Source organism: Peromyscus leucopus, chromosome 10 (assembly GCF_004664715.2).
Source record: "Peromyscus leucopus breed LL Stock chromosome 10, UCI_PerLeu_2.1, whole genome shotgun sequence".
Taxonomy (NCBI): domain Eukaryota; kingdom Metazoa; phylum Chordata; class Mammalia; order Rodentia; family Cricetidae; genus Peromyscus; species Peromyscus leucopus.
This window is the reverse complement of record NC_051071.1, coordinates 54,639,443-54,655,554: the sequence shown is the minus strand read 5'-3', so window position 1 is coordinate 54,655,554 and position 16,112 is coordinate 54,639,443. Positions and strand designations below refer to the sequence as shown.

The window sequence follows — 16,112 nt, the reverse complement described above, 5'->3', positions numbered from 1 at the left end:
AGGGAAGGGCGTTGGAGAGCTCCCGCAGGACCCTGGCCAGGCTCAAGGCAGTGTGGGAGGTCCTCGGAGCAAATAAGGTGAAAAGCAGCTGTGGATCTATTCCCTTCTGGAAGTCTAAACTTTTTCCACTTAGGAATCAGCCCTAGCTGTATCCCACGTGACTGCCTGCATAGCTTCCAATTGCTTCCCCCCACCCCCACCCCCCCGAGTTTAACAGCCCCCCTTCCTTTCTTCCCTTCCCAAATCACCCTCAAGCTACATCTAAAATTCAATAAGATAAGTGACAATAAAAACAGGTTTAGGGTTTCTCAGATTTATTTAATATCTCTACTGAGAGTGGATGAATCACAATTCAGAAGGCCAGCAAGAAGCAATATCTTGAAGCTACACTGGAAAGGAGACAAGTTAAATACACGGAGCTAGGGTAGACACGGTCAACGTTTCACAATGGGCCTGAGACTCCACCCATTGAAATTCTCCAGATCCAGCAGATGGGTGGCCAGTGGTGTACATCTGTTCGAAGGTGAGGAACAGTTTGTTTTATTTAACACCAAGGAAAAGAGGTCCTGGGGGATGAAAATGCATTCCCCTATTCCCTCTAGATAGAGCAAGGTTGCATTAGCCTCACACAGGGCCAGCAAGAGAAGAGCAAACATGTCCGGTTCCAATAATACTGTTACCAGGATAGAGACGGCTGGGTGGGACTTTTCAAGTCAGATGGCATTAGACACAGATTTTCAAGGACTTTAAATAAACTTCCCTTCAGTCTCTCCTTCCCTCTTAGAACATTTGCTCCATGCTTGCCAGGGAAAGGGGTTCAAGATGAAGGCTCCTTACGCCTTAGCTTTACGACACTCCAATGTTTTTAATTATCTCAAGATGAAAAAAATAACCTCTGCTTTTCTTATTAAAATTTCATTTACGAAATCTATAGATCTGAAAGTGGAAATTATCTATGCAAAAAATAATATTCAATACATTTCTTTTCAATCATTTTTCTATTGAGATAATTTTTAATAATGTATCTGGGCTTTGTACTTTAAAAAGGAATCCTAGGCACTTTGAAAAATATTTTATGTGTTTGTTTGTGTGTGTGTGTGTATGTGTGTGTGTGTGTGTGTATACACACATATGTGAGGGCCTGTGAAGGCCAGAAGATGGCATTGGATTCTGAGGAACAGTTATCAGGATCGTAACTCACCCAGCTTGGGTGCTATGAACCCAACCTGGATCCTCTGGAAAGCAGCAAGTGTTCTGAACTGTTGAACCCTCTCTCTAGTCCCAAATCCTAGGCACATTGTAAAACTGAAAAGACTAATAGATGTTCATGAAGCATTTCTTGGTGTCCCATGCCAATTCCAAAACTCAGCAGTAACAACCTACATTGTGCACTGCGTCCTTGTACTTTGTTATAACCACTCCGTCATGTTAACACGCTGCACACATATGCATTACATGGGAAAGAAAAAAAAACTGGCAAAGACTCTGACATGGTACTTCTCCCTTATCTGTTGGAAGTATCTCCTAAGACTCTTGCGACATCTCAAATAATCCCAACCTGTGTAAATATCATGCTCCCAACAGGGCAAGATTAAAAATAAAGCTGGGTATGGTGTTTTGTGCCTGTAATCCTAGCTCTTGGGAGGCTGGTGAAGGATTGGACGGTGAGTTTCAGGCCAACCTGAGTGGGTATGATAGCTGTCTAATAAAACACAAGAAGAAATATTTCGGATGTAGTCAGGAATTATGCCGGTTTGGTAAAGTGATGGCCGTAGCTTCTCCTCCAAGATCTAGGACTTCAATGGCCCTGGGGAATTGGCTAGGTTTCCAGCCCCAGGAATGGGTTCTGTCTTGTTGAGTGGATAGTAAAGTACAAAAAACACCGTACCGCTATTGCACCTTTAGGCTCCCATCCTATACTGCTCATCACTGTGGTTCATAGGCATCAGAGCTGGGTAGGACTATCCATTGCTTCCCTCCTTTGGAAGCTCACATGGTGCCTTCTGGTACCGTGAAAGCTAATCCTCAGGGAATAGGCTTTTAGATCAGATCCCACTTAGGCGCCTTTGGGTTCTGTGTCTGAAGTACATGTATTTTTTTTTCCAGACTTACCTTCCACCTCTGGAAGACAACCAAGGGTAATAGTCTGTTTGGGGAGTCTTCTGGACAACGCTGATCAACAACCCAGAAGGGGTCTTCTCATGCCTGGTGTGGGGGTTTTTATTAGACAGGAAGATTTCACTACAAATGTATATACAGTTTCATATAAATTATATGTAGTTTTAGGGAGATGGATAATATGATCCCTTATGATTTTTTGGGACTTCCTTGCTGTTATTTTCCCACCTCCCTCCTTATTCTGTATTTATTTTCTCCCCCCTCCCCAATCAAGGCCCCGCCTGTTTTTCCCATCATCTCTCCCTTCAAATTACTTGTGGCTCGCTATCCTCCTCTGTGGCTCCTCCCCCACACCTCAAAGTCCCCTTCTACTTTTCTGGTTTCTGCAGTTACTCCAGGTTATAGACACCCATCTAAAGGCTTAGAGCTAGGAACCACAAGAAAGAGCATGTGAAATCTCTCTTTCTGAGTCTAGTTACCTCACTCAGTATGATCTTGCCTAGTGCCATCCTTCTGCATATACACATTTCATGACTTCATTTTTAACTGAAGAGTATGTCATAATGTAGATGTACCACATTTTCATCATCCATTTCATCAGCTGAAGAACATTTAGGTTGTTTCCGTTTCCTAGCTATTGTGAATACAGTGGCAGTGAACATGTCTGAGCAAATGCATCCTTATACTCACAGATAAATGTAGTTCTCCCCTGTGATAGTAATGAAAATGGCCCCCATAGACTCAGGGAGTGGCACTACTAGGAGGTGTGGCCTTGTTGGAGTGGGTGTGGCCTTGTGGTAGGAAGTCTGTCACTAGGCGTGGACTCTGGGGTTTCAGAAGCCCAAGCTAGGCCCAGTATGCTACTCTCTCTTCCTGTGGATCCAGATGTTGAACTCTCAGCTACCTCTCCAGCACCATGTCTGCCTGCATGCTGCCATGTTTCTGGCCATGAGGATAGTGGACTGAACCTCTGAACTGTAAGCTAGCCCCAATTAAGTATTTTCTTTTATAAAAGAAGAGTTGCTGTGGTCATGGTGTCTCTTCACAGCAACAGAAACCCTAAGACATCACCCCTCATCAGGGAAATTTGTTATCCAATACCACGAGACCAGCTCTAAAATTATTTACATACAGGTAACATTATATAGACTGAACAGGTTATATTTAAATATTTAGGAATACATATATGTGTGTGTGTGTGTGTGTGTGTCAACAAAGAAAAAAGGTCATGAATTTGAGAGAACAAGGGAGGATGCATGGAAGGGATTAGAGGGAGGAAAGGGAAGGGGAATGATGTAATTATAATTTTAAATAATAAAAGCATTATTATAAAAAAGGAAAAAAGGCTAAAAATAATAACTGGGCAGAGATACAGCTCACTGGTAGAGCACATGTCTAGCATAAGCAAGGTTCTGGGTTTAATGCCCAGGATCATGACAATAATTAATAAGAGAATTACAATGTAATTTTTTCCATTTATTTGAAAGAGAATCTCACTGGAGCACAGGCAGGCTTTAACTCACGGCACTCCCCCTGTCTCCGTGTCCTCGCTATTAGGGTTATAGGTGTGAGCTGCTACACCCACCTCAACACTGCAGCTTAGTAAGCCTGCAGCCACCACTCACTCTCGTACCTTGGACCACTGTCAGGTAAACAGGCAACCGAACGGAACTGCCATAGTGCCATAGCCATGTGATAACTGACGTGCTACCCAGTGACCGGAGAGCAGAGTTTAGACACAGGGGTCAAAGGCAACATCCACATCCTGGATGGGATGAGGCAGGACACTGATGTCATCACAAACACAGAACAGCAGATAACTTACAACCACGAACTGTCCGCTTCTGGAGGCTCGCATTTAATATTTTTGGTTACTTTAGGTAACAGAACCACTGAGAACAAATTACAGTAAGGGAGAGCAAGTGTGTCCTGTCTTATAAAGATGCCGACTTACTGAACTGCTCTTTCCACGCTGGTAAAAAGCCTCCATTGGATCCTGCTGCTTAGTGATTGTGGCGTTCAGCCGTAGGTAGGTTTGTTCTAGCTGATGGTCAGAGGCTTCCGCCTGATGTGGGCTTGCTCCATGCTGTCAGGTCTGTTGTGAGGTAGACCGTGATGGTGTGGAGGAGTGAGGTAGCAGACCTCATGGCAGATGGGAGGCAGTGCCACAAGAGGGGCTGGACAAGATAAGCCCTTTAAAGGCATGGTACAGGTGACCTGCTCCCCGCAACTGGACCCCACCTCCTAACAGCCACTTAGTTCGCATGATCTAAGAACTCTCAGTAACACCAACTGGGGGCCATGCCTTCAATACAGAAGATTGGGGGGGGGAGCTAGGGTTGGGGAGCATTCACACTCTAAATCCATGCTTCTAGAAGTGGAAAGACTAGGTCAAAGGGCATGGCTTTTTTTTAGGTACTTCATATCTACTACAAAACTATTTTCCAGACAGATGGTGATTTGCACACCCATCCTCAGCATGTCAGAGGAGTGTCTTCATACAGTTTCGCCATGTGAAAATGAATATGAATTCACTTAAAGTGGTTTGGTAGGCGTACTTTTACACTATTTGATGACCATCTACAGGGGCCCCTCCGTGAGCAGTGTTACAGCTTGTGTCTGTTTCCTCTTCTACCCTCTAGAACCAACCATCGAGCATGAGATAGTATTCCATCTTGGTCAGAGTAATCGAGTCCCTCTCATCTCCAGAGAGCCAGCGCTCGAGAACCTTACATTCTGGTGGAGATCAGCAAACGTACACCAGGAGGTGCGGCAGTCCAAAACGAAGCAGGGAGAGATGGAGGCAGTGGGACGGGGAGAGGGCTTGCTGCTGGGCACAGGGCAAGGTCTCACCGGAACAAACGTTTGATGCAGTGAGACGGGCAGCACAGGTGTGTGCAGACCATTTCAGGAAGTTCAAGTGAGCCAAGGGCACGCTTAGAAACCACGAGCAGCCGTGGAAAGCAGAGGGGCCAGTCTCTGAAAGATATTTTTGTTTCGTTTTTCCGTTCCTTTTTTTGCTGGGGGTTGGGGATCACTATTCTAGTGTGTTTTCTTAAAATGAGTGAGAACTGTTATGTTTATGAAAATCCAGGAATTTGTTTAGGAAGTGTAAGTGAATGCAGAGAAGCAAACACACGTGAATTCTTTATAGATGTTGCTCAGGATGTTCCTCTTTAAGTGGGCTCAGATTAGGATTCTAGCATCTTCTATGGTGGAGCTAGCCTGGCCATCACTGGTCTGCGGTGAGTTAACAATTACATGGCCTTAGTGGCCCAAGAAAGCCAAAGGGCCCCGCCACACACTGGCCTGGTTCCTAGGTGAAGGGCTGACCAGCATCAATATCCACTGCCCTAGACTATTGGGAAGGAGCCAGCTAATATAGCCAGTAACACTATGATCACTTTCCTTCGAGAAGGGTCCAAGTGACACCTGTCCATCACAGCTGTTCAGTACATTTTTGACATACGTTTTTAATGAACACAGAAAATATGCCAGTGAGATGTCTTAGCAGGTAAAAATATAGCCATGCAAACATGACAGTTCAATCCCTAGAAGGCCCAAAAAAAGCCAAACATGGTCAGCGGTGGCCCACGCCTTTAATTCCAGCACTCGGGAGGCAGAGGCAGGCGGATCTCTGTGAGTTCCAGACAGCCTGATCTATAGAGTGATTTCCAGGACAGGGAGGGCTACACAGAGAAATCCTGTCGAGAGAGAGAGAGAGAGAGAGAGAGAGAGAGAGAGAGAGAGAGAGAGAGAGAGAGAGAGAGAGAGACAGAGAGACAGAGAGACAGAGAGAGAGACAGGCAAACATAGTGGCATCCATCTGTAATACCAGCATTTCTACAGCAAGATTGGAGGTGGAGACAGGAGACTTGACCAGGAGCTCAAAGGTCAGCTAGCCAGTACAGCATCAGAAACAAGACACAGACCCTGCCAACAAGGTGGCAAGTTGTCCTCTGCCCACCACGTGTGCCATAGTATGTGCCCCCACCCCCACAAAACAAATGACAAAAGTGATTTCATTCTATGCGCATGGGTGTTCCACCTGCACATATGTCTGTACACAACATGCATGAAGTGCCTGGAGAGACCAGAGGAGGGCATTGGATCCCCTGGGAGTTATAGAAGGTTGTGAGCTGCCACGTGGTTGCTGGGAATGAAACCCGGGTCCTCTGGAAGTACAGCTAGGGGTCTTAACCACTGAGCCATCTCTCCAGCCCCTAAATTAAAATGAAGAAAATGTGGTAAGAAAGCTGGATGTATTCAAGAGATTCCTCGCCTCGTCAAATGCTTGTACTGGTAGAGACTACTCAACCCGTTAACGCTCTCCGGACCTCAACCTGATCCATCAGAGTTCCAAGAGTGGCTGAAAGTCCATTTCTTCTAACCAGGAGTTATCCGGGCAGATGACAGCACTCACTGGACAGTAGCATGCCATTCATTACAGGGAGAGTTCTTCCAGGCATAGACATAATTTACACATTCAAGAGCTCATTTCTTGTAAACCTGAAACTCCTTTGCATTAGCTGGGCACATCTGCTTCAGTTTTCACCTGTGAAAAGCTTGTGGTGACGTCTGCATACTCACCAAGTGCTTAGGTAGACACTGAGTAAACTCACATGAACCCTCAGAATTACATCACTTACCAAGCTGGGCAGGAAGTGTTGAGGGCTCAAGAACGTATTTTAGGGCCGATTTGTTCCTGAATGTTTAGCATGATTATGAACAAGAGATGGGAGTTCAAATGCTTCATTTTCAAAACGACAAATATACTTGTACAAAATAACACTACTTGGTATCCTTAAATGGCTCACAAGCTAATTATTTATAGCAATACAATTTTGTCAGAGCCAAGCTGGACCATGGAGATGGATCTGTAAATGAGGCGCTCGCTTGTCTTTCAAGTGTGAGGAGGACCTGAGATCTGATTTCCAGGGCCTCATACAATCAGGGCAGCCCAATGAATACCAGTAATCCCAACACTCATGGGTCCCTGGGACAAGCCGATGAGCTAGACTAACTACAATTGGTGAGCAATGAAAGACAATGTCATTTTCAGGGCTACACACACACACACACACACACGTATGTGCACCTACACACATAAACTTGCACACCACACATACATACACACAGGGGAAAGGGTGGTGTGGTTTGAATGAGAATGGCCCCCATAGGCTGATATATTTGCACACTTAGTCCTCAGTTGGTGAACTGTTTAAGAGTTGCCTTGGTCATGGCCTCTAAAAACGGCTTAGATTCTATTCTGGTGTGCAGTGGAGATGGCCAGATAGTAAAGGCATTAGGGATTACTTTACCACATTGGAAGGAACTGCCTTGACAAGAGGAGCGGTCTCCATCTGCACTGCAGCACAGTGGCCGGTAATCACACTGGCTGCAGAGCACATACAATGTGACCAATGCAACCGAGGACCCAACTTCCAGTTGGAGCTACTCTAAACAGAACGCTACTGTGAGTAGCTACCCTATGACGAACACAACACGCATCCTCCTGGAAATGCAGTGACTCTCCGGTAACACAAAACAGTGAACTGGCTGAGCGCTTTTTATTTTTAAATTCTAGTTTTACTTTAAAGAGATTTGCTTTCATGTGTTTGAGTGCCTGTATACGTGTGTGCATAGTGCACTCGGGGGCCAGAAGGGGGCACCAGATCTCCCTGAAGTGGAGTTACAGATGCTTGTGAGCAACAGGTGCTCTTAAGAAGCCGAGCCGCCTCCGCCTTGCCGAGGACTCTGTAAGTGTAAGAACCTCACTAGTATACAGAACTTTACAGTCCTTTAGACCAAAGGAAAGACAGAGTACATGTGTGAATACTCACAGGCCACACCAACTGCTTGTGACATCAGTTGTTCTTGAGTGGAGAGAGGATTTGGGCTCAAGGACATTCCCTATCAATGCAGAACAATTTCAATCACGAATGCTTTATCTATTCAAATACAATTTTATAGTAATCTGTAAAATTGGGAAGAGGATATAACTATAGCTCAGTCTAAAGGAAACATTTTTAAATTGATGCTTACTTTCATACTTTCTCGAGATTTCTTTCCTATGGCTCAGTGACTCCAGAATTAAATATAATACTATTTCCTGTTGCCTAAAGAAGACTAAAATCTCAGAAGTGGTCAGCAGATGGCTCAGTGGGTTTGCTGATGACCTCAGTGTGATTCCCAGAATGCACCCACGCTGAAGTACAGAGCTGACTCCATACAGTTGTTTTTTTTAACCTCCCGACACATACATACATACACCAAGTAATAATAATGACGAAAATCTCAGGATGGCAGTGTAGACTGTTTTGCCCCATCCTACCTCATCATCCCCACCACAAACTTCCCAAAGTGGTCACCAACTATGACTGTACCTGTTCCCTCGCCTATAAAACATGACCATTAGTCTCCTTTACTTATACACCTAGAGTAGTACCTGGTGTGAAGCGCTCAAACTCGGCAGTCAATAACTATTACAATACAGACGTGTTTTACCCTATTTTAGAATCCCCGTGTAAACCCTTACAGGCACACATTCTGTATTTTTCTCCAAAGTTCTAAACTGTAATGCTCCTATTTTCAACAGGTTTTTAATTTGGAGGGAGAACTACACCCTCTCAAAATACCAATGACACTGAGTAATTAGCTTAGTTGTTCATGAAAAAGAATAGAGAGCTGGCATCCCTTCAGGAGAGTGTAAAACCCACCCTGAGTAGCAGCAGAGGCTGGCTCTAGATTGGAGTCCTGGGCATGAGGGTTCAGCTCTGGTAGAGCACAGGTTAGCAAGCATGAGCTCTGGGTTCAGTCCATCACCACACCCCAACAGCAGCAGCCTACCTAAACGGGAAGGAAGTCTGGCTTCACCAGAGTCTACAACAGCATCTAACCAAGAGACAGAACTTTGGGATTTCTGCTCTAGCAAACACAAGATATCCTAACCAAATACTAATATTAAATTAAATTCCATAGAACCAAGAAAACATTTATAATGTAACAAGGCTAACGAATGACAAATTCTGTTAGAAGGTGTGATCGTGATTATTTAGGGTAAAATGTGACATCACAGAGTTTAGCTGTTTAGCATATAAGATAAAGAGCATACATGTTCAAAAAAAACCATTAATTTATTAGAGAAAAAAATCCCAAATTAAGAGGTGAATTGCTCTTAGTTCCATATCACATTAAGGAAAATAAATCCCGAGGGGCCAGGATCACCTTCATCTGTCAGTCAAGTCAGACAGAGAAAACACAATGTAATAGAAATGAAAATTTCCTTTTTCCATAAAACCAAGCCTAGGGAGGCAACTTAAAAATTGCAAATATAGAGGAGCCAGACCAATCTTCAATATATATGCTTTCCAAAGTTTTGTCTCAGAGGCAGGATGAGGGATTCAGCGGCAACAATCTCTGAATGAACACTCTACCTTCAATTCTTCGCTTCACTGACTTCTGACAGTTTGGCAAATTGGGGGTCATCGTGTTTTAGAGAAATGTCACCAAGGCTTTACAAATGTGATCTGAGAAGATAATATAAACTCCAAATGCCTGTGCCATTCTCTGTAGCTTTCTGTAGGTCTTTCTTTAGATGGTATAATTTTAGCAAAAGTATCCTCCAGCTATGAGCTAACTAAAATGGCACTGAAAAGCTGTGTAGCCCCAACCCAAACCTTACCTTTTGTTCTCTGGAAGATTTAGGGGATGGGTATATTTGGCTACTGGAAGATGAGGATTAACTTTCTTTTGAGAAATTATGAAAAATTTCCAATGTAATTCTAATTCAGGGGCTCCTTAGCATACATTCAGGAACCTACCTCTTGGACAATGGATATTACTGGCCACCAAAATGCTCCACTTAAAAAACGTTTCTTGGGCTGCCCACAGGGTAGAAGTGCTTGCCCCACAAACCTTATGATCTGGGTTCCACCCCTGGAACCCACGTAAAACTGCTGGCTCGAGTGTGTTATCCCAACCTACTACTGAGCCCCGGGAGGCAGAGGCAGGAGTCAGCCAAAGCTGCCTGTGCAGCCCAGGGGCAGAAGTGAGAAACCCTGCTTCAGGTGGAAGCAGAACCAACTGCTGAGAGTCCCCCGACCTCACACACATGCTGTAATGCACATGCACCCGCATACACACTATGAATAACTGCATTGTCATTTTAAAAACATTTAAACCAGGAAGTCTGTACCTCTTTCTTTAAAACTAAGGTCTAGTTTTTCCAAATTCTCACTTTTGCTTTCCTCTAATTAAATACTTATCTAAGTCTTGCTTTGGTGCATAGCATTTAAACACACACACACACACACACACACACACACACACACACACACACACGTGCATCACAGAGCATCCGGCTTAGCAGCAAGTGCTTTTACTAAGCCATCCCACTGGCCCTGGTTTAACAACATAATTGGCTTTAGTCAAAGAAAACAAACGAGATCATACATTTTCTTGTTCCACATACACTTCCAGACATGTTACATCCTTTTATGTCAAATTTATATAAACAATCTTTAAAATACCAGAACTAGAAAGACATATTTGCAAATTATCATTTAGGGTTATATCCTTAATCTAAATCAGATTTGAAAATTCAAAGAAATATGAGCAACTGGTCTTTTTGTATATGTATGTACATATGTACTTATTCATATGAGGACAGTGTATGAATATGTAAGGGGAGGGGTCAAAGGACATCCTTGGTCCTTGAGACAGTCTCTTTGTTGATCACCTCTGATCTCTGTGCACATTAGGCTAGCCTGCCCTCGACTCTCTTACACCTCACAGGAGCACTGGGGCTGTAGACCTGGGACCCCACAACCCAGTCTTCCACAAGGTCACAGCAGGCATTGCTTCAGGGCCTAAAAATATGCTCTTTGGGGCTGGAAAGATGGCTCAGAGGTTAAGAGCACTGGCTGTTCTTCCAGAGGTCCTGAGTTCAATTCCCAGCAACCACATGGTGGCTCACAGCCATAATGAGATCCGGTGCCCTCTTCTGGTGTGCAAGCATACACACAGAACACTGTATACATAATAAATAAAAATCTTTAAAAAAAAAAAAGGAATATATAAAAAAATGCTCTTTGGAATAACTTCTAGACATCATTTTGAGGGGCTTGAGAAAGGGTTCATTATTGTTGCCCAATTATCTGAAAATTTCAAAAGAATTTTACTATGAGGAAATTGGATACAGCTGAGCACATTCCCGTGTGGTGATGGACTGAAGCCACAGAGAGTCATGAGAGGTAAATACTGTGAGGGAATAAGATCTGAAACTGTAAGAACAGAGAGGCAAGTTATATGTATTACTTATGCACGCTGTGACACTGTTATGGGCTGTGGACCAAGCCCAGGCTTCGGACATACCCGGCAAATACTCTACTCGTGAGCTCCACCTCAGCACAACCATTTTTTCTTTAAAAAAAAAAATCAATTTTATTAAATATGCTTGGGGGCGGAGCATACCACGGCACACAACAGAGTGGTCAGTTCTCTCTACCCATATGTGGGTCCTGGAGCACAAACTCAGGTTGGCAGGGTTGGTGGCAAGTACTCTTACCATGAGTTACCCTCTGCTGGCCCCAACTTGGTATCTTCAGAGAGCCTAGGCTCTATGTAGTGAGTTCCAGGCCAGCCTGACCTCCACAGGAAGACTCTAGCTCAGAAACAAAAACAAATGGGTAATAAGCATGCTCCCTATGGTTACACAAAGCCCATGACAATTCTCACAATTTTCTACCAAGTGTCATTTCTGGATCAAAAACTACTGCGACCAATCCTTCAATCAGAGATTTATTTTTTGTTTCCACATTACAGTTTGCTGTAATTCACAAACTTCCGTCTCTGAAAGTCTGGAGACGCTGAACTCACTCACAGGGATGTTGGTGCTGTGCATCCAGCGCTCACCGACAGAGCAGCCACTGCTCACGTGACCTTGTCTGGGCGGTGGCGGCTGCAGCTTTCCACTGAGTCTTCAGTTACTGCACTGAAGACTTCTCCCTTGATACCTCCCAGGCATCAGCGAGCTCTTCGCTTACATAATGTGGTGCAGCCCATATGCTAGCTAGACACTCGCCGGCCTGGAGTCCATGACATCAGATGCCCAGCTGGCTCTGACAGCACACAAACCCGCAACACAAAGTTCAGTGTAAGATTTACTTCTCTCTCAAAGCAAAAAGGATCCCACAGTTCAGATTTACATAAGTAGTGCCTTCTTTTAAATAAATTAAAAACAAAATGCTATCCTGCCTGTAAAATTATAAATATTTCTAGTCCATTTTACAGAATGTTAAAACATTTACAAATGCATTATTTCCCAGTAAATAAACACTATGGCACTGAAGCCAGTTTAAAAAAAAGTCATACATGTAGGATTATGTCTTTAACATTACAAAAATTAAACCAAATAAGGAAAAAAGTGAAGGAGAAAGAAGAGATTTTAGAAAATAGCAACTACTATGATCTACAGATGCTGAAAGGTCTTCACTCCATTCAGTAAGTTCTGCGCCATCTCTGGAATGACCATCTGCGGATAATGGAGTTAGGAGAACGTGCCTCTCAGTACTCAGGTCGGAACCACACAGTATATAGAAATACTCTCCCAGCAAAGACAGACCTCAAAACACAGTGACTGTTTAAAATCACATGACAAGGTTTAGCCAGAATATTCAAGATCAGAAGACTTGGATGGACTAAAAATCTTCACTGGTAACCTAAGTTACAGGTCCACGGGGAACACTTATTTTACCATGTTAAGAAAGGAAACATGATTTCATGGTTCAATATAGACTGGCTAAAATGAGAAACTGTGGGTGATCTAAGCAGCCAATGTCTCTACAGAAGCATGAAGACATGATTAGAAGAAAGGAGTTTTAGTTCTGTGGCCTCTTCAATTGCTCAGCACATGAAATAGCCCATCTATCTTCAGGAGCACAGCTTCTGGACGGCACGGATTCCCCTACAGTGGGGAGGAAGATGTCTCAATGTCCCAAGTGACGTATTCATCAGATCTATAGGATCTCTAGATCTACGTGCCGAACTTCAGGATTTCGTTTCTAGAAAGAAAAATATCTCCACATTACTCACAGCAAAACAACCCCCGTCCCTTCTTTTAATTCTTTCTGATTGCCAGAGCAACTAAAAACATTTGTTATACTAGCAAGTGGAATCTATGCGTAAGAAAAAAAAAAATCAATGTGAATATACTATGAACATTACAGGAAATAATCCCACCTCCCTGAGTCTGTTCATGTGTTAATACAAAGATGCTTTACAGATCTCATATATGCCAATCATGGAAGCACTAAAAACCGTAATGCCCCTTTTCATAGTGAAAAGAAAATCACTGCAAAACAATACCAATACCAATCAGAACTAATACATTTAGAACACTGTTTGGTATAGTTTAGGAGTCCGTATAGTCTAGGGCAAGCACTGTGCTAAAAAGAAGTGGAGATGGGTTTTTAAATAAGTCTGTCCTTATCCAACACACACACAATTAAAGATGTAGTTGATAGCGGAGCAACCCAGCTTCGGAACAGCAACTGTAATCACACAGACGTTCACTGAGATGTACAGACTCTGGGTGTGCACAAGTGCTTGTCTGAGTGGTGGCTTACACTAATTTAACCATGTGACTTTTGTTGTGGGATTTTGTTTGTTTGTTTGTTTGAGACAGGGTCTCTCCACACAGCTCTGATTATCCTGAACTTACTATGTAGATGAGCCTGGCCTCAAATTTACAGAGATCTGCCTGTCTCTGCTGGGGATAAAGGCTTATGTCACAATGACCAACTATGTGAAAGTTCTTTACAATGACGTAATTAAAACAAACAAACAAACAAACAAACAAATCAATAAATGGCTTTCCTTGACCTGGAGGCTAGACTCAGGTTAGCCAGCAGACACGCAGAATAATATTTCATGTTCTTTAATCAAAGCTATGAAGAAGCATGAGAGACTCATTGCAGAGGTGGATAAGGAAACCCAGCTATCTTCTCTTAAGACAGCTACTAGCTTCTGATCCTTTCCACTAAAGGATTTTTGCAAAAAGGTGAAGTTAACTGGAGATGGCTCAGTAGGTAAGAGCACTTGTTGCTCTTACAGAGGACCTGGGTTCCGTCCCAAGAAACCACAAAGAAGCTCACAACTGTCTGTAACTCAAGTTCCAGAGGATCTGATGCCTTCTCCTGACTTCTGCAGACACTTTTTTTTAAATACAAATGTAGTACACAGATATACACACATGTAGGCAAAATACCCACACATATGAAGTAAAAATAAGTAAGCCTTTAAAAACTATGAAGCAACATTACTAGTAACATAGCTAATAGAGTACAATTCCCTCCAATTAGAAAGAAAGCACTAAATAATGTAAGGGCAGGTTTAGTGCTATATTCTAGTTTTCCTACTTTGTGACTTAAGTCTGAAGTTTTCCTTTTATTTTTCTCTAAAACTTTTCAAAATATTTTCTATTTAAAGACAAAATATCTTTTACTATCTTAGATGCAGAGTGGGAAGAACAGTGATAAAAATACTGAATTTGGAGTTGAATAAGAGGTTCACACCATGAATCTCGACTTCACTGACTACGTCACCTAACTTCATGAACTCATCAAACCCTTGCCTGCACACTAACAGGGTGAGACGAGTCCACACGCACACACGAGACACACTCAGCATGGTGTCCACACAGAAGAAGGACTCCCGAAGCAGCGCTCTCTATCACAAGAGCATTTTTGACTGTGGCTTACCTTCAGCTCCTTCTCAAGCCTGTCTACCTCAGCTCCTAGAGTATCAATAATATTTTCTCCATGCTTTAGCATAAAGGCCTCTAACTGTTCAGGAGTTTTTACTTCTTGAATTTCCTATAAAGAAAATGAAAGCGGAAAACAGAAATTTAAAATTACAGTGGTACATGTACAATTTGTAGCACCATTAAGCTTAATGAAAAATAAGAACTTTAGGCCAAGGCAATGAATCCCTTGTTTCTAAAACGGCTCAGAAAGAATGCTATGCAGAGTGAGTACCACAAACTAAAGGGAAAGGCTGTTCATCAAGTACTGCTAGGACAATGACCTTTTGTAACAGTAAAAATAACCTCTACTTCAGTCTAGTAAGTAAACAATTCAAAGTCGATTAAGCCACAAAATTTTCAGAAAGTGCTTTTATGATAAAGTGATAAGAGAAGGACTTTTACACAGGATGAACAGCATAGGAGAACCTGGCACAGTCCTAGGGGATCTGAGCTCTGGAGGTAAGAAACAGGGAGAGAACTCAAGGTCTCTGGGTGTGGTGAAGCACACCACAATCTCTCAATTGGAGGCCATCCTGGTCTACATAGCTAGTTCCAGGCCATCCAGCCCTACATGGTGAGACTCTGTCCTTAAGAAAAAACAAGAGAGAGACAAGGAAAGAAAAAGATGCAATAGAAACTTTGTTATCCTGGATATGAAAGAGAAATGGGCATACTTTGGAAGTTAACTGGAGTTGTCTATGGACGCTAAAGAATGTATTTGGTAGTCTTCACCTACCTTAAGTTTAGCTGTCCATACCTACCCTAAGGAGACTTACACACATGACCTAGGACACACCTATGAAAACGCCACCAGGCATCACCTCTTTTTCTCTCTGAGATAGGATCTATTTAGCTCAGGAGGCCTCAAAATTGTGACCCTCCTGACCTTCCTCCAAGCCTCCCAAGTGCTGGGATTCTAGTTTTGTGCTACCACACCTAGAGTGTAGCATCGTTTCTAACAGTTTAACATGGAAAACAGGATATGCAAACCGTATCATATCATATTCATAGAATGCAACAGCAGTGACTGGAAATGATCCCAAGCCATATAAACTAACAAGGAGTCTCAGACATGCTGTTATGCAACTGTATAGTCATACCATATAAAACCATTTATATTATACATTTACACCATACACTGTGGAACATTCAACATGTAATATATTACATTAAAAACATGTAGTCTAAA

At 42.9% G+C, this 16,112-nt stretch overlaps 1 protein-coding gene across 1 annotated transcript in view; it reads right to left on the bottom strand.

Annotated features, from left to right (window-relative positions):
• Positions 1–11,903: 11,903 nt before the first annotated feature.
• Positions 11,904–16,112, bottom strand: part of Slc30a9 (solute carrier family 30 member 9) — a 55,853-nt gene continuing 51,644 nt past the window's right edge. The window contains exons 17-18 of the mRNA XM_028882273.2: positions 14,880–14,993; positions 11,904–13,181 (exon numbers count right to left, since the gene is read on the bottom strand). Of these exons, the coding sequence (XP_028738106.1) occupies positions 13,137–13,181; positions 14,880–14,993 (159 nt within the window). The 3' untranslated portion in view covers positions 11,904–13,136. The remainder of the gene's footprint in view (positions 13,182–14,879; positions 14,994–16,112) is intronic.